Source organism: Chaetodon trifascialis, chromosome 2, assembly GCF_039877785.1.
Source record: "Chaetodon trifascialis isolate fChaTrf1 chromosome 2, fChaTrf1.hap1, whole genome shotgun sequence".
In the NCBI taxonomy this organism is placed as follows: Eukaryota; Metazoa; Chordata; class Actinopteri; order Chaetodontiformes; family Chaetodontidae; genus Chaetodon; species Chaetodon trifascialis.
In genome coordinates, this window is record NC_092057.1 from 9,027,912 (window position 1) to 9,052,285 (window position 24,374).

The 24,374-nt window shown below is 40.4% G+C and overlaps 2 protein-coding genes across 2 annotated transcripts; both read right to left on the bottom strand.

The window, feature by feature from the left end:
• Positions 1 to 935: 935 nt before the first annotated feature.
• Positions 936 to 3,508, bottom strand: LOC139346740 (acylphosphatase-2-like). Its single transcript, XM_070985994.1, has 4 exons — positions 3,198 to 3,508; positions 2,782 to 2,798; positions 2,248 to 2,357; positions 936 to 1,050 (listed from the first exon to the last, which is right to left on the bottom strand). The coding sequence occupies exons 1-4, from the start codon at positions 3,292 to 3,294 to the stop codon at positions 936 to 938; spliced, it is 339 nt and encodes a 112-aa protein (XP_070842095.1). The 5' UTR covers positions 3,295 to 3,508.
• A 1,390-nt stretch (positions 3,509 to 4,898) lies between these two features.
• On the bottom strand, positions 4,899 to 19,718 carry LOC139343823 (equilibrative nucleoside transporter 1-like). The gene is made up of 13 exons (XM_070981646.1): positions 19,405 to 19,718; positions 17,657 to 17,724; positions 15,356 to 15,437; positions 14,548 to 14,720; positions 13,861 to 14,000; positions 13,613 to 13,747; positions 13,269 to 13,366; positions 12,579 to 12,657; positions 12,194 to 12,261; positions 8,361 to 8,469; positions 6,123 to 6,208; positions 5,735 to 5,934; positions 4,899 to 5,484 (listed from the first exon to the last, which is right to left on the bottom strand). The coding sequence occupies exons 2-13, from the start codon at positions 17,680 to 17,682 to the stop codon at positions 5,373 to 5,375; spliced, it is 1,308 nt and encodes a 435-aa protein (XP_070837747.1). The 5' UTR covers positions 17,683 to 17,724; positions 19,405 to 19,718; the 3' UTR covers positions 4,899 to 5,372.
• Between the last annotated feature and the right edge of the window lie 4,656 nt (positions 19,719 to 24,374).

The window sequence follows — 24,374 nt, forward strand, 5'->3', positions numbered from 1 at the left end:
AAAAAAAAATGTGCGACAATATCTAGACTGCATCAACTGGAAATAATCTCCATGACAACCAAGCAAACAGCTGACTGAAATGTCGAGATGCAGTTAAAAACTCCGGTAAAAGCCAGTAAGTGGACCTTGAGATAAGACAAACATTTATCTCGAACGTCAATAATAAACTCTTTCTACAAACATAACTTTGCTCATTGTGGCTATTTGAAGTTGTAGTTCTATTTGAACGTCATCGACAGGACTTGTCTCCTAAATGCATCAGGTTTCTTTAGATGCTGGTGGGACGCTGCAAATTTAGGGCTTCCCGTGTTACGATGTGTGACCATTGAAAAAATAAGGAAGTGAACCCAATGATGCTGACTTGAAGCGGAAACTGTTCAAATGATTTATTTAACTAAAATAAGGCAAACCAAATCCTACTGAGTTCAAAAAATCCAAAAAGAAAAGCAAGCTCCAGGAAAGCAAAACATGGATCAAAAAACAGAAATATCAGGGACTATTCTAGTGAACTGAGTGAACAGCCAAATACCGTGATACCAACAACAACCTACAAACATGTCTCTTTTACTGCCCTTCCATTTCACTTTTAGATGTTTTTCAGCACAACCAACAAACAACTTTAACACAAAACATTTTAATGCAGCAACAAATTTTTACTTTCATTATGGGTTAATCTTTAGATATATATTTTTTAAACAAACAGATGATAAAATGTCATGAATGTTTTTAAAACTAAGAACAATTTGAGACAATGGAGATACCAGAGGAAAGTCAAAGTTTTATTGATAAATGGGTTCAATAGTCAATCATAAACATGACCTGTGGACTGACTAATCGATCAATTAACTGTTTCAGCCCTATTTCAGTGACAGAAATTCTGTTTTTGTAGGTGTGACAGTCATTGATGATGTGACCTCGGAGCTGTCTGAGTGTGTTCAGTAGCGGGTAGAGAAGCCGTGGATTTCGAGTTTAGAAATGTCTCTCTCGTTGGAGAAGACAGCTCGGTCAATTCGAGAGCTCGGGCTGCCAACACTTTTCAACCAGAGTTTCCTGAAAAACACAAGAAGAAGAAGAAGAAGAAATGTGGATAATCTGTGTCAAAGATGAACTGTTTAACTCAGAGGAGGTTCAACAGAGTCCACGTCATTCAAGGTGAAGGTGCAAACAGGTAGTCTCAGGTGTTTTCAAGGGGACTGTTTTTTGTAAAGTAGTTTTTAATGCCGTCCAGCAAATAATCATGATTAAATTGGTTATGTTTTCTATAATAATGTTACAACACCAAAAAAATAAAAAAAATCCACACTATATAGTATAACTTGTTACATTATGAAATAGTAAATACTAATAATAACCTATAAACTCCCTGATAGAGACCTAACAGCTTTTGATAAATGCTTTTTGTAAATTGAGAATGCAGCTCCACACCATGGAAACTCAACCATTAACTGCATAGAACAACAACAACAACAACAACAACAACAACAACAACAACAACAACAAACTGTATTTGTATAGCATCTTTCACATATGAAGTTCCATTTTAGCTGTTCTGCACTGGCTTTCTGTAACATTCAGGACTGATTTTAAGGTCCTCCTCCTTGTATATAAAGCCTTTAATGGACTACCACCAAGCTACATCGCTAACTCCCTTGTTATTTACCTTCAAGAACACTGTGATCGTCTGCTGCTGGTTTATTGTGAAGATTTCAGAAAGAGTCTAAAGAAAATCAGGGATGCAGCCTTTGTCAATGACGCCCACATCGCCGGTTTGAAATTGGCTTACTGGAGCTCCCTTTGAAGGTCTGGGCATTTGTGCAATGTTGGCTGCCAGTACAGGCTGGGACAGAGCAAGTGCTGATGCTGGTGTGGACTGGTCTGGAAGCTCCTTTGAAGCCTTTTCAATAGGAGCAGCCTGGGGGAGGCCTCTGAAGGTATCAAGCATAGTGCATTCTGGTTGTTGTGGTTTTCTACCTTTGGAGCAAAAGGGAATGCCACAGGCCTTTACCTATGTTTTCTCTGGTCATGTTCTACTTCCTTTCTACTGTTTGGACAGACCAGTTCTATCATAACACTATCTTTCCATTGGTGAAATTCTGCTTTAATATCCAGGAATTCACATCACCAGCCAAATACTTCCCACCTAGTCTAGTCTCACTGTGTTGTTTATAGATTCTATGTGTGGAGGTGGCACTCAGATTTGCTGTCAGCAGTTAAACCCTCTTCTCTGATTGGACAGTTTGGACTTACATGTCGTGGACTTTGTCCGGAAGTCCTTGGATTTGGCCAATCACAGTTCCTTGTCTGGTGTTCTTCACCCAGCCACTGAGTCCTAGACTGCGGCCCTGATCCTCTGTGTACTAACAGATTCACATCATCAGAAAAACATGTTCATGTTTACTTAACTTTATTAAGTCCCATTGACACTTCCTGAATCAATAATAAACATACATACTAGTTAAGACAATCACAAATACTACTAGAAATAAAAGCCAGTAAAACTTAAGTGAATGTCCAATCATTTATCATTTCTCATTCCAAAATTCATCCATCCATCAATCAATCATTGATCATCTATTAGTTTTTTTGTTGTTGTTTTTTTTAGATCTGAAGTGACTAAAAATTTCAACACAAATTTCTGACGTTGAAGTGAATCAGTGTGAAACAGTATCATGACTCTGCCCCCCCAAAATTTCATCATTCTGACATTATATCAGAATATTATATCACTGAATCATGATTATGGATTATGAACATTGGAGCAAAGTTTAACATGAAGCTCACCATTCTGAAGCAAACACCTGAAAACAGACAAACACCTGGTTACTCTCTCATAAACATAATGATATACAACTGATATAATATATACATGATTCTGAAACTTTATAGCCCTTTTCTAAATAAGAAACTATGAATCTGCAGTGATGTTGTTCAGGTGATATTAATCATTTCTGAATAAAATCTACAGCTTACTGTCAGTCAGTGTATGCAGGAATATTTTTTTATATATTCATGAATTTTTTTTAGCTTTAACACTTAATCTTACAACACTACAGAAATGTTAAAGAGAATCTTTATGTAATCTACATACAGACAGAAACAAATCAACACCCCACATGTCTGTAACTTTAGACATTATATGACTTTATGCATACAAAGTAAAGTAAGATGTGACACATGACATGTGACACATGACCTACCCTGCACATTCCCAAAAATCTCAAAATCCACAGAAGTCAGTTTGTTTTCGGCCATGACAAAGTTAAAGAGACATAATAAAAGCATACGCAGAGACATGTCTGTCCACCTTAAATTCAATTCTGCACTCAGCAGCTTTTATTTTTATCTCTGATATCTGACACCACTGTCAAAATAAGAGCAACTCCCTGTAATGTCTTTCAAAGTAAAAGCATCATGATTGAACAAAAAATGTATTAAAAGATTTCACTGATTATAATGAACTCATTTTGAAAATAATCTATATTGCAGTCATCTGTGACAACAGCAGAACAAGTTCCTGTAAATGCCTGTCAGAATAACAGTCTCGTAAGTAATTTATGCCAGAATAAAGATGAAATTGAAATCTCATGAGACTACTGTCCATTCTATCTGTGTGCTGGAAAAAAAAAAAAAAAAAAAAAGGCTGGGTAAATAGGAAACAAACGAAGTGACTCAGACTAAGCCACACAACACTATTCCAGCCAAACGGTTAAGATGTATGTATGTATGTATGTATGTATGTATGTATGTATGTATGTATGTATGTATGTATGTATGTATGTATAATCTGGATGTTTGGAAGGAATTTAGAATTGATACTGTAGTTACTATTTAACTACTGAATTCCTATTCTGTTACTATTACAGAGTAGGCCACAGGGTGACCATTCAACTCCTGGACTGTCTTAGTATTGCAACCAAAATACACAGATTCACATTTTCCTATATAGCACTCTATCTATACACTTTTATTCTCCTTTGCTGGCCAGTATTTCATTACTCAGAGATGAAGAGGAAGGACTATAGGGTATGTAAGGTATATCCTATGACTTACACATAGTAGGATAAGAGTAATCTGTCATTTTTTTATGTGTGATAAGGTGGTATGGTCTAGCAGTACTCCTCCATCATCCCTAATGTTTCTACTGTTTTCTCTCAGTGTGTGAGTTTGTTTCAATCAGGGCATGGCAACATTTTTTCCTTTTACCGCTAACTCACCTACACACCTGCTGCCAATCCACTAATCAACTACACCTGAAGCCTGCAGTATTTAAACTCTCCTGGTTCTCTGCAGTTTCCTCTTGCTGTCTTTTAACCTGCCTAGTCCTCTTTTACCTGTGTTTCAGGTGTAATGGCACGGTGGAACGGTGGAAACACTGTCGCCAAACTCTTGTGACCAAACTCTTTTATCTACAGAGACCCAACAATGCCCTCTTGAGTAACCACTTAGCGACAAAACACACAAAACATGTTTCTTACAAATGTTAAAACTGATTAAAATGATTCTTTAATGCAGAAAAACAGAAGAGGGAGAGAGATTTCAACAATGTATTAGTTTAGAATAAATGGTGAAGGAAAAAACATCCGTAAAGAAAAAATGAAAGCTCAGGAAAATCAACAGGTGAGTTCATCAGACAGTGGGATGTTAATGTTAAAACTCTCAAACAACTTTTACAAACCACCACATCATCTGGACAAAACAAAATGCTGATTCATTATTTGCAGACAGGAAACATGAGAATATGATCAAAAATGTTTCTCAGGGAAATTTTTGCATTATGTAGTATTTCATTTATCATTGCTATAACGACTATAACAGTAAAAATGACTAAGTAAACCAGGGCATAATTAAATTATTCCAGTTTCCACAGAAATTTTTTTTATTTTAATAATTTATATTTTAATAATGTAATAAAGCTGTGATAAAACTGTCTGACTCATTATGTTGTGTCTATAGATACTGTAAATACATGTGTTCATAAATATCAGATCTGTAGTGTCTGTTCTCATCTGTCTTAGTCCTGTCAGAGGCCTCATGATGTCAGTCTTGAACAGACAGATATGATGTGTAGTTCAGATATTTATGTTCCTGATGATGTTTCCTGTAGCACCGCCATCAGGACACAATTTTGAGCTACACAACTTGTTCTCAGGTTCATTTTGAAATACTCAGTGATGCTGCAGCATCTGAAGGTTTGACAGTCGACTGGAACTTTAGCCCTGATTCCCGAACAGAATTCTTTTAATAAAGCACTTGTTCCCAGTCAGACCAGTAACAATCTGTCTTCCAGGTTAATCCAGTAGTAAACAGGCGGTTAGACCACAAATAACATTGCAGTGTTGCAGTTGAACCAGTAATAAAGATGTAGTTCCCACTTAAACCAGTGCTCTGAAGATGAAGGACATGGCAGCTCCTGAAGCCAAACCCAGAGACAGAAAGAAAGCCATGATGGCTCCAGCTGTTTCTGCTTCATGAGGAAGAACTTTCCTGAAGAACAAAAAAGATGATTATTAGTCTATTACAAAATCTAATAATATATTACAAAGTAAATGTATGTGTTTAATCAGTTTTAGATTAGATTGAACTTTATTGATCCCTTTCGGACGACCCCTCAGGGAAAAAGTTTGGTGTGTGTGGAAGGTTTCCTGAGTTTGGGTGTGTTGATGAGTTTGTTTTGTTTCATGTGTATGTAGGGTTTTTGTGTTTTAGTATGTGTTACTTCTTGTCAGTTTCTTACTTTGGTCCAAAGCACATGCAGAGGCTGGCCAGGTATCCGTTACTGAAGGCAAAGAGGATCATGAACAAGATGAACCAGCCATCATGATGGAAGAAGACAGGTAAGTGAAGACGAGGCTGAACGTTACACAACATAAAGAGAGGGACGAAGACGAGACGACACACGATGGACACAGGAAGTAACAGACTGTCCTTCTCCGGCTGGAAACAGAGACAATAACTGATCAGTTACATAATTTTGCTGCTGTCTGTCCTTCATCCTGGGTGCAGGCAGACTGTACAAACAAGGAAGTGTGTGGTGTGTTTAGTGTCTCTGTGGATCATTCAAACCGATGCAGGAGCTGGTTGATGTTTAATACTCATTGTTTAATGTTTGATATTAAACTCACCCACATACAAATGGCTGTAAAACTTCGGCCTGCCCAGTCACACAAGTTAAAGAGCAGGAAACAGCTGACTGGGATGAAGTACTGGTCTGTTAAAGAAACCAAACAAATTCAAACATTTTTATTCTAACAGCAAATTGATCTGTGTTTGCAAGTTGAAGAAATTATTAATAGTGTGATTTTAAGGAGGCAAGTTGTTAAGTTGTGAAGTTAAGACAAGTTGACTGTGTCTGAGGACGGTGTACTTATAGACTGAAGATTACAGCAAAATCTGAATCTTTTACAATGACCCCCTTTTGATTATATACTGCACATATGAACAACATCAAGAGATCTGTGGCAAACATCAACGACAGCGTTGATTAGATCTGACCAGACTGATTTGTGTGAATGAGAGAACTCGTAGTTCATTAGTGTGTGGACAGTTGTTACTTTACAATAGTTAAAATGTTATTGTAGCAACTAAAATGAGAAAGTGCAGAGCATGTTCTGGTGTTATTGTCAGTTACCAAATCAGTGTCAGTGGACATCAGCTCTACTGCGTGTTTGGACTGGGAGAGAGATCAGCCCTGAATGTAAGTAAAATGTGTAAACAACTGAGAGATGTTTACAACCACAACAAGAGCAAGATTAACAAAAAACAAGAGACGATCACATGAAGGAGAAAACAAAACGAACAAGAAAACAAAGACAAAAACAAGTACAAGTATAAAAACAACAAGGGCCTGAGTTGCTATCTCTCTTTGTCAGTGGTTTAATGGCAGGCTGATCCTTGCAGGCAGTGGAGGAAACAGCTGAGAGTTGATATAGCTCAAAGAGAAATGGTCAGTCTGTGTCTTCTGTCTGCAGGTAAAGATCGCCTGCCAGCTGATCTTTCTGAGGATCCAAATGTATTCAGTGAGCACCTCCTGTAGCAGCTCATGTTGCAGCAGCGGCAGGGTGAGGCGGGGAGTACCGATTGTTATTTCCTGGATGATGTCATGGCTGTGTCATGGGGGATCCCCTGAGTCCCAGTGGGTCTCATCCACTGGGAAACTAGGATTTGGCTTCACACTAAATGTGACACTTGTATATGACTTGCAAGACATGATGGTTCTGAGTTTGTTATGAGGCTTTGGATTTTGTACTTAGGCCTTGGTTAAGGCTTCTGGCTTTACATATATGCCTGTCTTAGTTCATCCATGTGGTGAGGTCCCACCACTTCACTGAACCAAACAACTTGTCACAATCCATCGCTGCTCTTACCTGCCACCAGAGTCTCCTTAGCCACACCCTGCTCACCTGCTCACCTGCACACCTGGTTATCATCAGCCTCATCAGCCGGGGTATTTAAGGAGCAGCTTCTCCTCAGCTCACTGCCAGATTCTTCAGCAGTCTTGTCAACTCTTTGTTTGATCATCTCAGCGTATTCCTTTTCTTGATTTCCCAGACTCTCCTGTCAGCATCCTCAGTCCTTGCCTGTTAAGCTTCACCAGTCGTGGGGAACCTGTGGCGAACCACATCTCCTTCCTTCACGGAAGTGAAAGAGCAAACTCCAAAACTGAGATTCACTTCCCACTGTTCAAAGTCTGTCAGTGATTTTGTACACCAAAACAATTTCATTACAGCAAATCTGTCACTCTCTGCTTAGTACGGTACACTGTCAGCTCAGTTTCCTCATTGTCTGTCCTACACTTGGGTCCTAAACACACCTGTTACACAATCAACCTACACGTCACAAGACAGCACTTATTAACTCAGGAAGTGAACCCAGGTTTTCCCAATCTAGCCATGAGCATGGGCACACACAAAAAGAGCAAACTATAATATCAGGCAAATACAAAGACATTAAATGCAGAACCCAGGCTAAAAGCAGCTACAGCTGCCACATGCAGGAAGAGCAGCCAACTATGTAAATGCTTAAGTTAACTGACCAATAATATCACTGCCCCATGATTAGAGCACGAGTAGATCTGAGTATATGTGTATTGTATTCAATTGATGTGCTTCTTAGTTTGTAGTCTTATGGCATGCACGGATATTTTAACTTTGTTCTTTCAGCTACAGCCTTGACAGTGTCAAAAGGTCTTGAGAGCAAATAAAAGAAACATGATTCAAAGTGTTGGTTTGTCTTACTTTAATGTTGTCTAAATATGACAAATACAAGGTTCTAGCACTTCAATCAGTCTCTGGTGAAGGGTTATATCAGTATACAAAAGCTAAATCTCTCATCTGAAAAATGGAAGTGATGTGTCGACTCACCCCAGGAGCCTCCGTCAGCCAGGGTGGATTTGGTGTCAGCGGCAATGGCTGGAAATGTGCCAATGGTGACAGTGAAGGTGAAACAGACTGACAGAGCCAAGAGCCAGATCTGAAGGCCAAAAATCAGCAGGGAGGAAGAGGTTAAAGGTTACTGACACAGATAGTCAATTTAAATATTGGCAAGAATAAATATGGTTAAAGGTAAATGTATCTCCTGTCACACATAATTATAGTGTTGTTGAGGGTTAGTTCATAGAAGAAATAAAAAAAAGTGGTGAAAATGAAAATACATACATGTTGCACATGCACACATATATGTATATACCATCTTAATGCTAATAGTGATGGGGCGAAGTTGCGAAGTGTCCACCCTCTTTGGGGTTTTGTTTTTTTCCCCTCTTTGTTTCATTTATTTATTTATTTATTGTGTTTAACTGTTTTTTTTTTATTCTTATCTCTCTTGGCTGTGATCGCTTTGGGCCAGCCCCAGACCTTTAGAAAGGGTGTTTGAAAGGACCCAGTCCTAACCCTTGCATATTGGTTTTGTATGGTATTCCCATTTCATTCAAGGTCAGGGTATTGTTTTGTTAGATTATGATGTAACTCTGTGTATTTTAGATAGGATTTTGTTTGAAGAAGTGATGATCAATAAATCTAATGTTGCGGTAGGAAAGTTTCATGAGTTTTCCCCCATGTCTAATTTAGTTTGAATGGAAGATTTGAATTGTTGGTACTCAAGGAAATGATTACTGATATCAGGGACGGACTGACCATCTGGCATAGCGGGCATTTTCCTGGTGTAAAAATAAATAAATAAATATTGGTCTGACTAGCCCATAATACCAGACAATCGATCAGCGACCCGATTGACATTGGGCTGGCCCAATCACATCGTTAAACACCAACCGCTTTCGCTTTGGCATAATGCATTCGGTAAATAAATAAATAAATAAATAGTCAGAGCAAGAGTTTGTTCATAACCACCGACCGGCCCTCGACACACGCAGTTCTGCGGCCTATAGGTTATTTTCTTCACTGACATTTGACGGGACTCATCTCATCATCACTTCCCCTCTTTTACGTCGGTAACGCAATCTGTTAGGATCTTTGAAAATTGAGAGAAAACGAAAAGGAGGTGCAGAGAAACTGCGAGACAAGAAGAAGCCAACGCTGCCAGATGCGCAAAATTTCTGCTATGTTTGCCACGTCAGGGCCTTCATCAGCTCCCGTGGCCGATGACAGCGGTTGATGGCGACACTGAACAGGGACATGCGACATGCAGTAAAACCTGCGTTAAGCTGGACTCCTTTACTCCTTTCTTTCTCAGCTTGTCGTTGTTGTTGTTGTTGTTGTTACTATTATTATTATTATTATTATTATTAGTGTGTGTCCCGGGTCGGATCCCTTCCCGGGTTATTATTATTATTATTATTATTATTATTATTATTATTATTATTAGTAGTAGTAGTAGTAGTAGTAGTAGTAATATCATTGGTGTGTGTGTGTGTCCCCGGTCGGATCCCGGCCCGGATTGTCGTTATTATTATTATTAGTGTGTGCGTGTCTGGGTCGGATCCGGGTCTGGTCCCGGGTCGGACTCGGGTAAGTCCCGGGAATTTAACCCGGAACTTATCCGGGACCGACCCGGAAATTTCCCGGGACTTTACCGGGACCGACCCGGAACTTACCCGGGACCGACCCGGAAATTTCCCGGGACATTGCCGGGACCGACCCGGAACTTACCCGGGACCGACCCGGGTAGGTACCAGGTCGGATCCCGGGTCGGATGCTGAAAAACTGATTCATGCCTTTAATTCAAACTGGCCCAGCTGTTTGTCAGGGGTGATGATGACTATAAGTATGATATGTATTGATAAGGTGTCCTTAACACAGTGTCTCACCCCTGAAGTGCGCAAAGTGCAGATATATGTAGGCAGGGACGGACTGACCATCTGGCATACCGACAGTCGGCCACTTTTTTTTTTATATATATATTTTTATTTTTTTAAATATTGGTCTGACCGGCCCATACAGACAGTTGATCAGCGGCCCGATTAACGATTGTCGTTATTCGCTTTGGCCCTGTGGCGTAATGCATTCGGCGAAAAAAAAGTCAGCGCATGAGTTTGTTTGTAAACACCGACCGGCCCTCGACACACGCAGTTCTGCGGCCGATAGGTTATTTTCTTCTCTGACATGAGAATGTCATCTCGTCCAATCATATCATGAAACACTTCCCTTCTTTCACGTCGGTAACGTAATGTGTTAGGATCTGCGAGAATGGAGAGAAAACGAAAAGGAGGTGCAGAGAAACTGCGAGAGAAAAAGAAGCTGGCTCTTCAAGCCAACGCTGCCAAATGCGCAAAACATTCTGCTATGTGTGCCACGTCAGGGCCTTCATCAGCTCCCGTGGCCGATGACAGCGGTGCTGTTGGCGACATTGAACAGGGAGCTGGACTGCTTTCAGAACACTTGTCATGAGGAAAGCAACCTAACGCCTTGGTAAATCTGATAATGATAAAACATCAATAACATATTTCTGGCTAATGTTCTATGTCCAGGTTAGTTTGTATTCTAGTTAGATTATAATACCTGTATATGCAAGTTTTTAAGACATTGTGTATGTAGCCCTCTCCCTCATTCATGTGTCATCATCCCTATTAAGTTTTTAGTTTCTAAGCTGCTATTTTTATCTTGAAGATTGACCAATAATTAAGTCTATCTATCTATCTATCTATCTATCTATCTATCTATCTATCTATCTATCTATCTATCTATCTATCTATCTATCTATCTATCTATCTATCTATCTATCAAACATACATACACAGAGTTCAAAGTTCATTCAGGAGTTCAGCTACATTCATCCTTTTGGACTGGGTCACTTCACAGTTTATTGAGTACTACTCTTGGAAGAGTTAGCATCTGATCCATCATTTCTCATCTCTATTCTTTCTTTTTTCTTCCTCCCTGAAACACATAGGTACACCCAATAGGATGAATTCTGCTTAATGATCCATTGCTGTGATGGAGTGGTGGAGTGTACTTTTTTGTAGTGTTAATAAATTAGACTTTTTGGAAATATTTAATGTGTCCACTCTCATTGATTCCAGTTAACTCATTGCATGGCTTAAGGTACGTGGTTTTAAAGAGTTGCACAGTTGATATACACATTCAAGAGACTGAAAAGACTGAAACTGTGTGCGTTATCAAATGTGGTGGGCCGGTCTGGTCCAATATGCCGATATAGGGCCGATTTCTTGTCCCAGTCCGTCCCTGACTGATATTACTGATGTTTCCCTCCTCCTCCACACCTGATTCAAATGATCAGCTCGTCATCAAGCTCTGCAGTGGCCTGATAATGAGCCACCCATTTGAATCAGGTGTGTTGGAGCAGGAAACATCTAAACACGCAGGGCAGTGGGGCCCGAGGACCAGACTTGAGAAACACTGATGTAAATAATGAAAAACAACATAGAACCAAACAAAATATGAAAAGCATGGAGGGTCATAGTGCAAAAGGAGGCCTAGATGTGTTTAATAGATGTGTATGATAATGGTGAGAAAGGAAGAGAAAGAGAGAGACACTGTTTGTGTCATCTGCCTCTTTAAAGGATTGTTCATCATTTAGCAGATTTACACGTTTTAAACTCTCACTGCAACAAAGAAACATTTCAAATCACTTTGAATCAAACAAACTGACAGTGTCCCTCAACAATACCCCTGATTGATTACTGACAGATTTGTGGTTTGAGATTTTTCCTCACATCATTCATTGATGACATAATGATGCTATTGATAAATCAGTGAAAAGTGATTGTTGTGTATCTGACCTTCTTAAATATTATCATCATGGAGACGTCCTGCTGTCTGCTCTGATCAGCTGGTTCATCTTTACTTTCTGGAGAAGAAGAAGAAGAAGAAGATTGATGTATTCAAATTTTTGACAACTTTTTATCAAGTAAGAGCAGTTTATAAAATGGACTCCAAATATTTAAAAACTTCAGTAAAGTGGACGTGAGTAAAATGGAAGATTTGACTTCAGAAGAATCACACCACAAAAAGTATAACTGGAAAAAAACAAAACAAAACATAACTTGAACTACTTCAATAGAACAGTCTTCTTGCCAAGCTAAACGTAACTAAACTAAACTCAAAGTGTTAAATTTAAAAAAGATTTTTGTGTGGCAGGTGTTGTGGATCAGTGTGTTTATTTACGTCTGTTCATCAGATTTACAGAGTTCTCCTTGTCTGATCTCTGTTTCCTGTTTTTCTCCTGATAAAACTGGTAAAACTCCTGAAAATAAACAAAAAATGAAATACCGTCAGAAATTAGAGACCACAAACCATCAGAACATGGTCTGTTTACCTCACCTTTCATCCGATCAGACTGTGAAGAAAGTAGAAAACAAACTCATACAACACGTCCACATGTTCAGAATGAACATGTAAAAATTACCAGTGTGAATAAAAATAAAAGTTAATATCACAGCTGTCTTGGCTAATCACAGCTCAGCTTTCACTTTGTCATATATCAGACGTTGGAGACCTTAAGCAGCTCCTTCATTCCAACAGCTGTCAGACCGTTGGAATGACACTGTATTTTATTATCCATATCCGACTTGTGCAATTTAAAATTTTTCCTTTGAGAACACAGCCATCCTCCTCAGAATAGTATACTTATACTCTTGTATATAATGTACATATGTATATAGTTGATGTCTTTTGTTTATTTTTCTATGTCTCTCTTTTATTCTTGCTGTCTGTAACAACTAAATTTCTCCAGTGTGGGGTCAATACAGTTTTATCTTATCTTATTCGAGTCTGTAATTCAATCGTGTTGGGATATTAGGGGCTCTTGTGTCACTTCCTGTGGGAGTGGTATGTCTGTGTGTGTGTGTTAGTTACCAGTTTAGGCAGCAGGACATAGGCGAGGACAGACAGAAAAATGACAGCACAGGCTGTGATGAAATAACCAAACGCTGCATCCTGAAGCTCCGATCCACCTATAGGAGAGGAAGGAAGGAAGGAAGAAAGGAAAAAAGAGAGGATGGGATAAAGGAAGGAGAGAAGGAGAGAAGGAAGGAAGAGAGGAAAGAAGGCATTATTTTTAATGATTTTTTTCATGTTATGTTTAAAAGTCTGAATTCAATAGTCACAAAATGTTTTACATCATTAGTAAAGAGAACAGTTTTTCTAATTTCTTTAATAAATCTAAATCAGATGAATTATTGATGAGTAATTGAGCGGACTTGCGATGGCGCAGATCATAGCGAAGGCAGCGAACGTTCCGGCGAGTCCCTGACCACTCATGATGGGAGTTGTATATGAAGTTGGCAGCAACCCAGCCATCCCAAACAGACTACCCTGCAGCACTGCCCCGAAGGCTATCAACAAACAAACAAACAATAAACTGATCAACAGACTGCCATGAAGCACTGCCCCTAAGGCTGTCGACAAACAAATAAAAACAGACTAGTCAACAAATGAACAGACTCACAGTTGATGATGATAATCTTCACCATTGTAATGGAGAAGAAGGGCAGTGGTTCCAGAGGTACTTTGACGAGGACAGCGGTGACAGTGAAGACAAACATGATGATGAGCAAGCTGCCCATCACACGCAGGCGCTGAGAAATACTGACACCAGAAGAAGGGAGTTACATGAAGAAGAAAAGCAGTTATTTACAGAGTCTAACAAACTGAATCAGGATTAGACTGTCTGATAACCTCTGAGCCGAGACATCAAACAAAGAGAAGAAAACTTTAATGATCAAAGAGTGAAGTTCAGACAACAGCAGGTATTACATAGAGAATATGGAGACCAAAATACTGAAACCCTTTCAGCTGCAAACCCCTAAAAGGCTTCTGAATCTGAAGAATGCCACAGAAAGCCCTTTAAAAAACAATCTTGCATCTTTCAACAAAGTGTGAGTCCCCTGAATTAGCACTACACCCCTCTCAAGGATCACCGCAAAGTCCCTGGATCCTCCTGAACAACATAAGGCTGCTGAGTTAGAAAACCATAAAGACCTTTTCCATCACAATCTCTACAACTCTCTGAACCCTGATGAAAACACCTCTACCCCTAAGGAGCCCTGGAGACACCCTGGCCTCCAGTACTCTTCTTTGTTTGTTTCAGTGTGTTGTTTTTGTTTCGTCATTGACGTTTTTTTGTAGTACTCACAGTGAGTGCAGGAAGGTGTTGAGGCAGGTGCAGAGGAGCAGTGGCAGCATGGCACATAGCGTCATCACATTGTTGAATTTGGCCTCTAGAACACTACGATGTTCACCTGCTATCTCTGTCTGATTGGCTGAAGAATTGACCAATGTGGAGTCCTTCAGGCGGCTGGTGAAGTACTGAAGACACAGACAGACAGACTATGGTATTCATCTGTTTATATCATTATCAAATCCTATGGTCAGACTCAAATCAGCAAGGTGCATCTCTAGATACTTTCTGACTTCCTGTCTGAGGTTCTCAACTCTTAGCCCATCGGTTCCTCCTGAGGACCCGAATCCGATTCGAATCCGATGGAGTAATCCATTCACTGATGTTTTTAATTGCCCAGAGGAAGAAGATGTATCTTTCATACACACGATACTTTGTTGTAGAAACATTCATTGTTATTGTGAACATGAGATTACATATAGTAAATCACCAGTTATAGTTTAAATGAACTACAGTTCAGTATTCATTACAGATCTCCAAAGGATGGTTCTTGTTGCCTTTGTCGTCTTGTTTTACAGCCATTAATTGCAGTTTAATTTAATGTAATTCAATATGATATCATATAATAGAACAAAATGTAATACAATGTATGATGTCTAAATATTATATGAAACACTTGTGTCCAGCAATTTCTACAGCAGCTGTCTTCAGTTTTTGTTAGTCCTCGACATGTCAGTGTTTACATTTTTTCTCCTTCAAAATAAAAGATGGTTAAGAACAGAAGATGGGATGGATAGACAACAGACAGTAAGTGATGTCATACCACAGTAGCAGTCATGAAGAAGTTCCAGGGAAGCAGCGTCCCCAAACCGAGCATGAAGAAGATCAGCCAGACACCAAAGTACCTGCAGGAGGATGTTTTCAAAATGAAATGATAATTTTTTAGTGGACGTGACAGGAACTAGCCTGACATCATTAACCTCTCAGCCCATTTTCGATTGAGTGTTATCAAAGGTGCCGACCAAAGTGCCTCTCGAGACAACTGGATAGACTTATAACCAATCAGAGCAATGAAACTGTGACATAGCACTGAGCTAGTGAACAAGACAGCCCAAGGTACAGATAAAATGTAAACTTATTAGCTTGCACTGAATTGTATTGTAGGGAAGCTAGCTAGCTACTACTAATGTTAATAGAAGGAGCAATGTGAATTTTAGCCCGCTATGATGCTTGCATTGGTGTTGTTATAATGTTGCCAATTCAACACTCAACAAAATTCAATTGCTAGTGAGCTATCTTCCATCCATGGTAACCATGGACACATATTCACTCATTAAACTGAAACACCAACAGTCCAGTAGTGCCCTTGCTGTGGGAAACTAGGAAGACTTTTAAATTAGGCGTTGTAGATATAACATGAATGAGGATTAAGCAGCTGGGTTGCTTATTTCTGAGCTCAAATTTGTTCAGAAATAGATTTTGATGGACTAATAAGGTGAAAGAAGTGACAGCTTACTTACTGCTAGGCCTGCCTCACAAGAGAACCCTACAAGTCATGCTCAAACTGCCCTTGTCTCACAGAACATCATATCAAACGTAGACATAAAGCCAATGTATAAAACCTGCTCCATATTAGATAAATGGTTGTGAGTGGCTTATCTCAAACCAGGACAGAGGGAAATTTGTCTGAACAGGAGAGATGCCAGGCTCATCTGCCAGAGCAAATCAGACATGAGCTCACAGATTTGTCTGGGTCCCATGCAAGACAGAAAGACTTTGAGCAGCAGACTGTGGTGTGTGTTTTTACTTGTGTGGGCAATACTTTATTTGAAGAAGTGTTCATTAGATGATACCTGAACATCTCTTCATGAATGTTTAAATGACATTTAATGACAGCACTCAATCATTATGTCATTTTTAATGCAAAATTGACATTATTAAAGATATCTTTATGACAACACAACATTAATCAAATCATTGACTCTCTCTCTCTCTCTCTCTCTCTCTCTCTCTCTCTCTCTCTGTGTGGCTGCGTCACGCACATCAACAGGATTTGCTCCACCTGGCCGCACCTCCTCATCACTTGAGCGCACCTGAGATGCATCAGCCAATTATCCACCACCTCTCCAGTACTTAAACCTCAGCTCTGCACCAAGTATTTGTGAACAGTAACAGCTGTCACAAGTCTCTGTGGTTTGCTTGTCTGTACAAGTTGTTTTCCTGCCTGCTTGACTTTTTTTCTCACCTACTTCAGATTCTATTTTCATCCTGCTTTGGAGTGTGCTTAGTGTGAATTAATCAATTGTGAGAATGTATTCTGGACTCCTCTCCTGCCTCATCTCAAGTTACTGTTGAATCGTCTGATTCTTCTGTTGCACATTTCAGTAACATTCTTTATTGAATAAAAGACATTGCTCATTGCAAACCTCCCTGTCTGGGTGTCTGTGTACAGTCCTTTGGGTCCTAGCTTGGAAAAACATGGCACTAACCTGACAATTCACTATATTCACTACTAGTCATTATATTGACAATTGTGCAATGCCAGTGTATAAGAAATGGGGCAATTTTACTGAGTTCCCAATTAGTTAGAGAAGGAGACATAAAGCATGTTCAGCGCTATTGGCTATTGTAAACACCAATAAATATCTGTGACAAGTCCCTCCAATTCCCTGTCCTTAGACGATAAATCTCAGTATGAGGAATCAAATAGCAGTACTTGGTAAACAAAATGTCTTGGTCATCATTATTGTAATAGTCCATTGATTTTAATGAACCCTTTTAAGACACTTAATTTTGTGTCCATCACTTTCAGTCTTTTAGAAGACACCAGTTCACTGCTGATGTAAACAAATATGTAACAGCATACTCCACAACTACCAGCTTTAACCTAACTTTAAATAACTGATTTGCTTTTGAATTTCAATGAATAAGATTGACAGCAGCCTCTGATCGATCACAGATTTTGTCTTTAATTTTCAAACTTTGACTGGAAAGTGAAATGTTCTTGTGTTCATGTGAACATATGTAACATTCTGAAGTACTGATTAGTGCTTCATAATGATTTGTCGATATATTACTAAATAGTGAAAACCTTTTGTTTTCTTTTGAGTTGTTTTTGACTCACTTGTCTGTTGGTGTGCTGACGGCCATTTTTCTCTGAAGACCTGATCAATTGAAGACCTGAAAACAAACCTGATCAGGAAATGAATGAACCAATAGATCAGTGAATTCATAAAGCAGTCAGATGGATTAATAAACATGCACTTTTGTTGCCAGCTCAAAGCCACATTTCAGTTAAGAAGAGAAAGTGCCATGATCTAGTTTGTTTGGTTTTGTATTTCCTGTTTTATGTTGAAGGGTTACCTTGTGTGTCATGTTGGCTTTACTTCCTGTATTTTCCTATTTGTGTGACTGTGTTCACCTGTTCCTTGTTAGTCTTCCCTCCCCTCCCCAGTATACTGAGGCTGGTGTTTTCCCCGTGTATTTGCCAGATTGTCATCATTCCTCCTGTGTCAAACCTTCCTACCTTCCCTGTGAGTTTTCTGGTCTTTTTCAGAGTTTTGGATTTTTGTTCTGGTTGTTTCTTTGGACCTCGCTCGTTTTGCTTTTGACTGTCACCAGCCTCACCCTCCTGTAAGTCTTTGTTTGTTTACCACATTAATTGAATTACACAAGCTCTGCCTTTTGTTTGTTCTGCATTTGGGTTCCATCCCGTGTTCCTCCTTGCAAAAGTCTAATTTACTGCTTGAGATAAAGTTGTTAAGGATAAAAAGTTTTTTTTATTAGCTAGAGATCTCAGTCAAAGAGGGCACAGCTAACAGTGGAAGTGCATTTGTCATCTGTTTATTTATTTTCTTTTTTGGCAGTCATGTCTGGGCATAATAATATCAAACCAGAGAGGCTTTTCTAAAGTCAAGGTTAGTTGTTAGCCCTGTTAGCATGAGCTGTGTTGCAGTTTCCACACAGCGGCTATCAGCAGCTCTTGTCAGCGAGTCCAAGAGTTTTACAAAACTGTAGATCAGTTGTTGGTTGGTTGTTCACCTTTACAACAGAACTGCAAATTACATTAAACATTTGCACAAACTTAAACACCCATAAATAATACTCCCTTGCTGCCACGGCTGTTGAACCAGCTGACAGTAAAGACCAATATGGGGTAATCGATGAAAAGGCAGATGAAGACCAAATACTAACTCTAGATCCAGAAACAAAGTTTTAAAAGGTCAGTAAAATTAAATGTACAATATTTGCCAGGACTGTGCAATATCTGCAAATATTGTATAATGCAGTTTATTTTCTGTATTATTCCTAAGTTGCGAACAGATAACTTTTTTTAAATTCCTGTAACTTTTTACTTCATCTTTTGATTTTTAATCATTTCACTGTGCTGTATCACTAAGTCAAATTTCTGTGAACACTGTATGTTTTGTACATGAAGTGATTTTGATTTTGATTATCAACACCATCAGTAGATGGGGGTGTTGGTTAGACTGAAAGCTAGTTTAGGGGAAAGCAACAAGTTGCTTGGAGAAGTAGAGCAAACAATTTTTTACTGAGAAAACGTACAACTGTGTAAACATTAAGCATTGTATTGTTTATAGCATATTAAACTGCTGCTATATTACACAACTAATCTACAACTGCAACACTGCTACTACTACTGTTACTATAGTACTACTAATACTGTACTACTTATATGCTACTACTAGCACTACTACTTGTACTGCTACTGTATACTGTACTCTATATTTTTAAATAATCATTCACAAAATCATTAATAAATTAAGAATATGTCATGATTATTACAAATAACAAAATGAACTTGATTGTTCAGTCAGAGTAAAAAAAACAAAAAAACAAAACACTATTTACCTTGAGTGTTTTGCAGGATAACAGCAGGCCCAAATGTTCTCTCAGTATTCCCCAGATGCTGTCTTACTGTTCCTGTTTCCGTCCATTTCATCCACTATTTGTTCCAGTTGGCTAAAACTCCACAACTACCAGCTTTAACCTAACTTTAAAGTAGGTTGAGTTAAAGTACTGTCTCACGAGTCAGTTTGCTAAATGCTCAGTCAGGTTTCTATGAAATCTTCCGACAGTTTGTTGAATGTTCAGTCAGTTGTTGCAATGCTCGGCCAGCTCCTCTTAACTTAAAGTGCTGTCTCGTTAATTCTTCTTCAATCAGTTTTTTCTCTCATGTCCGTTGTGAAATGTGTCTTCCTGTTTGTCTGTCACGTTTCTTTAAATCCTCTTTCCTTTCTCTTCCTCCACCCGGCTCTCTATCTTCTTTGTGCAGTTTCAGCAGAATCAGTTCTTCAGTCTGCACTGACCTTAGACCTCTGGCCACTGATATCAGTCAGTTCAGTGGACTTTGTTTCTCTGTAAATGATGACCATGTGATAACAGAAAAGAACAAACACAGTGACAAGGATAAAATAAAGTCTTCTTTGTTCATTTCTAATCAGTTAGACAAGTAAACAGACAAATTATATTCATGGCATGAAAGAACCAAACCATTTCTCTTCAAATTTCTCTCTCACTCAAAGTGTGTGTGTGTGTGTGTGTGTGTGTGTTTGTGTGTGTGTGTATATATATATACATACACACACACACACACACACACACACACACACACACACACACACACACACACACACACACACACACACACACACACACATATATATCTCTTCGCAATACTCCTCGAGCTCTGAGAAGTCCCAAACTCTGCCCTCTCTGGCAAATAAGTTCTGCCAGGCAATTGTTCTTGATGCTTCTTGCCCCCTTTCCTCATGTGTTGCGCTGAAATGGACTGTTGGGGCTTGTTGCACAGCAGGCAGAAGACACAGTTTCTCTCCATATGGCTTGTTGACCTATAACAGAGGATAAAGGGCACATACATTACTGTACATTACATTGTCTATGATGTTTTTGTAACACTAAATGTCCCCAGTGACACTCCCTGGCAGGGGGCGGAGGGGTGGCTCTGATCTGATAAATGACACATAAATTTGCGACCGACACATTACTAATTCCTCTACCTATTCCACTGTTATTAAAAAATAGCGGTGCAACTTGGTGGGCGTGACGTGTGAGCATGTCAGTGGGTTGAAATGCCTAAAAAGACTCTGTCAATCACTCTTAATCAATCTCAAGACAGACAGAAATACAATAGAATCAGTCTAATTTCACATAAAAATGCATTCAGACACACAGAATACCCTTAAAATGTTGACTATTTGAAGAGCTGACAGGGCCCCATCTTACCTTTTCATCTTCCAACTCCTTCTGGAAAGTTTTAGCCCACCCTACACAACATCACTTATTGATCACGCACCCTCTTGGCCAATCAGATTGAGGTAATAACAATAACAGTAAAGGTTAAAAAATGAAGCACACACAAAGTAATGAAATAACATTGGAAATCAAAACGTCAAAGAATAGAAAGATTTGACAGGTGAGGAAATAAAACAAACACAAAAGAGGGTGGGTCTCTTTGTCTGTCACGGCACATACAGCTGGTTAATCTAGTGTGCTTTACCTGATTTCTATTATTCATAAATCTCTTAGGCGCTTGCTCCAGAGGACTTGCTGAGTGTGTCCCAGCTGCCAGTCCTTATCATTTGCCTCCATCTACTGGTCAACAGTGCAAACTACAAACTTAGTCGCAAAAGCAGGATAGGCCAAAAGACTGAGCGCCTGTCTGTCTGTCTGTCCCTCTTTCTTCCTCCCTCTCTGTATGTGGAATTGAACAATAATGAGTGATAATTGTATGAATTGTATTTATTAAAAGTCACAATGTTTTTCATGAAAGTGAAATGAAAAGTCAAGATGATATTGTGATTTCAAAGTAATAAAATCTAGATGCAATACCACTTCAGGCTTATGTACAAAAAACACAAAGACATACACAAGTAAACAACAAACTGTGATAAATCTCCACTTAACAACTTTCTCAGTTGCTTATGAACACACACTAATCACTGCAAAACATGTCAACAACAACATGTTTTTTCTGAGTGTTATGAATAGAACTGTAATTGTGAACAACAGTTTAATGAACAATTTCTGATGAACAGTGAACAAAAGCTATAAACCTAGATGCAACACCACTTCAGGCTTGCTGGGTCTAAGGACAGAGTATGTCATACTTTGTACAGACTGTAAAGCCCAGTGGGGTGATGTAAATTGTGATTTTGGGCTTGGACTTGTTTTTCTTCTTTGATTGATTGATTGATTGCACTTTAATAATCCCCAAGGGGGAAATTCATTTGCCACCAAGCCATGTCACACAACAACATACAATCAACAGGACAATAGATGCATCGAGACAGGGCACAGTACAACATACAATCATGCAATCAACAGGACAGATAGATAAGTACAACATACACTATGGTGGTCCTGGTAAATTTCCAAGTTCCGCGTCCATGACAACCCTTTCCACACAGAAAGCCTGCGTACAGGCAGCTTTGCGACACACTGTAGACAGGGTTTCACCCTGTCTGAGGACCTGCCACCATGACCTTCCATTCCAATGGATGACTCTTTTTCCGAATATCACGGTATGTCACGGTGAAAAAATGGTGGACATTCAGCTTGTCAAAGCCAGCCCACAAGACCTCCTCAACATCCCTTCCAGCCTGTTCAATGATCTCTCTCGCTCTTCCAAAGGTAGCTAGTGGCCAGAAGCAGTTTTTAGTTGCAAGGTTTTTTATTAGCGTGTCAAAAGAGATGGGCCCTTTCAACATGCCAGGTGGGTCTGTGCTCTGCAGGCTTCCAACAGGAATAGGGGCATTCCTTTTCAAAAGATCACCCAGCAGTGCCTTGATCATTGTTGCTCCTAAGACCGCAGAGGAAGTGTTGACACTCTTGCACACTGGAAAAAGCCTTTCTATCCTCATTTTCTGGAGAGGCTCTTTTGTACAGTTAGTGAGTGGTGGTGGCTCCAGCCCAGTGGCGGCACTGTTCAAGGGAGCCAAGCCCAAAAAGCCCTTCTGACATGTCAAGCTATTTGGGTTGATTGAGCTAGTCCCCAAACTTGCACTCCAGACCTACTCTTCAGGGGTGAGTGGGTGACCCCACAGGAACAGCTAAACTGCCAGCTCTGCTTCGTATGTTGTCCAGCATGGCAGGAAGCCTCCCTTTCCCAAGTGGGAGTGGTAATTTTTTGCCTCAGCTGACCCAACAGGAAAGTCAAAACTTCCCTTGAAACTGACAGCAGACCCTTTCCATCCGGAGTGTCCCTAAATGGGATAACCAACGGGTTGTTCAGCAGCAGGTGGTTCAGGCTGGCCAGCCTGAAGGCACCCTTTGGGTGAAACATGCACGGCAACTCTTTCTCACGCTCAAAGAGAATCACTGCCTCCATTCTTAGGTGGAGCTGACCCACCATTGGAGCAGCGAGCTCCTCCATATGTTCAGTCATGTACTCTTGGGCCCTGTTTCTCATCATCTTGTCAGTGTTTGGGTGCATGAGTCCCAAGGTGGCCAGACATCCGGTTCCTGGGTGCTTATGAATGCACTTTCCATGGCGATGTGGTGAATCTGCATAGCACTGAATAAAGGTCATGTCCACGACCTCCAGGACACCCTGCAGTTTCTGGTGCCAATAAGGAGATTGACTGTCGAGGCTGGAGGAGTAATTAACCCTCTCGTGCATGGAGAGTGCTGAGTAATATCTCCCCCATGCATCTCCAAGGGTTTCCATACCCACCCTGGACCAGAGGAGGTGGGTGTTGGGATCAACAGAGGCCATGACCACAGCCATGTGGACAGACATCTGTTTCGCATGTTCAGCCAAAATATAGCAATCCAGCCCGTCTGGATCCTTTTGGCCAAATTTTGTCAGGGTGATAAGGACTGTCAAAGATGTGTGTTTTGAGGCCCCCGCTATTGCTTCATCAAGCGTGTCCAGTATCATATACTAGTCCTGCTTGAGGACTTTAAGCGAAGAGACCTTCGCTTAAAGTGTATATATGTTTTCAAGACAGGGGTACATCAGACAGGGGGGAAATATAAGGCCTCTACTGAACATAGATAACTGTGCATTTGTTAATCTGTTTTGCTAAAATCATAACATTTTTGTACCTCTCCTGAAAAAACAGTCTCTCAGGGACCTCTAGTTTACCTGGTGCATCCAATGGTCAAACATTTTAGAGGCTGTGGGATGGGTCCGGTGGACCTTGTCCATTTCTGTATTAAAGTCTTTGCTGGGGAGTTTTGGAATGAAGTCACAGTTTTTCATGATGTGGTTGTTTAATACCTGCAGGTTGAGTTGGTCCTTGTGTGGAAGTGTTGAAGAGCAGGATCCCCGGAATCCCCCAGGAGCACAAAGGGGCCATGTGGGGGAGGAGCACACAGGGGCCGTGTGGGGGAGGACGGGTGGCTGTTGGAGTGCCAACTGTTGCCCCCCCTACTGCTGGCCCTCTGCTGCCTCTAAGGCTTGGGCTTGGATGTTGCCCCCTGGGGAGGTGGCGGCCTGGAAGGAGTAAAGAAAGGATGAGGAGGAGGAGGGGGAAGGGGGAGAAGGGGAGGAGGGGGAAGAGGGAGGGAGGGAGGGAGGGGAGGGAGGGGAGGAGAGAGAGAGAGAGAGAGAATCCTCCTCTGCATCCACCGGGAGGAAGGGGGACCAGTCATCCCCTCTCTGGTCTGTCACGGTGGACACAGATGTGGTTGTGGCTCGAGAAGGCGGAAGAGGAGGTGAGGCGTGCATGTGTGCACCTGAGCCTGGATGACGGTGGAGCGCGTCACCGCTGGTGGGGGGGCAGGGGAGGTCAACTGTCTGAGTCTGCAGACTGACCTGGGTGTGAGTGGGGGCCTGTCCCAGGAGGTTGGCCTCA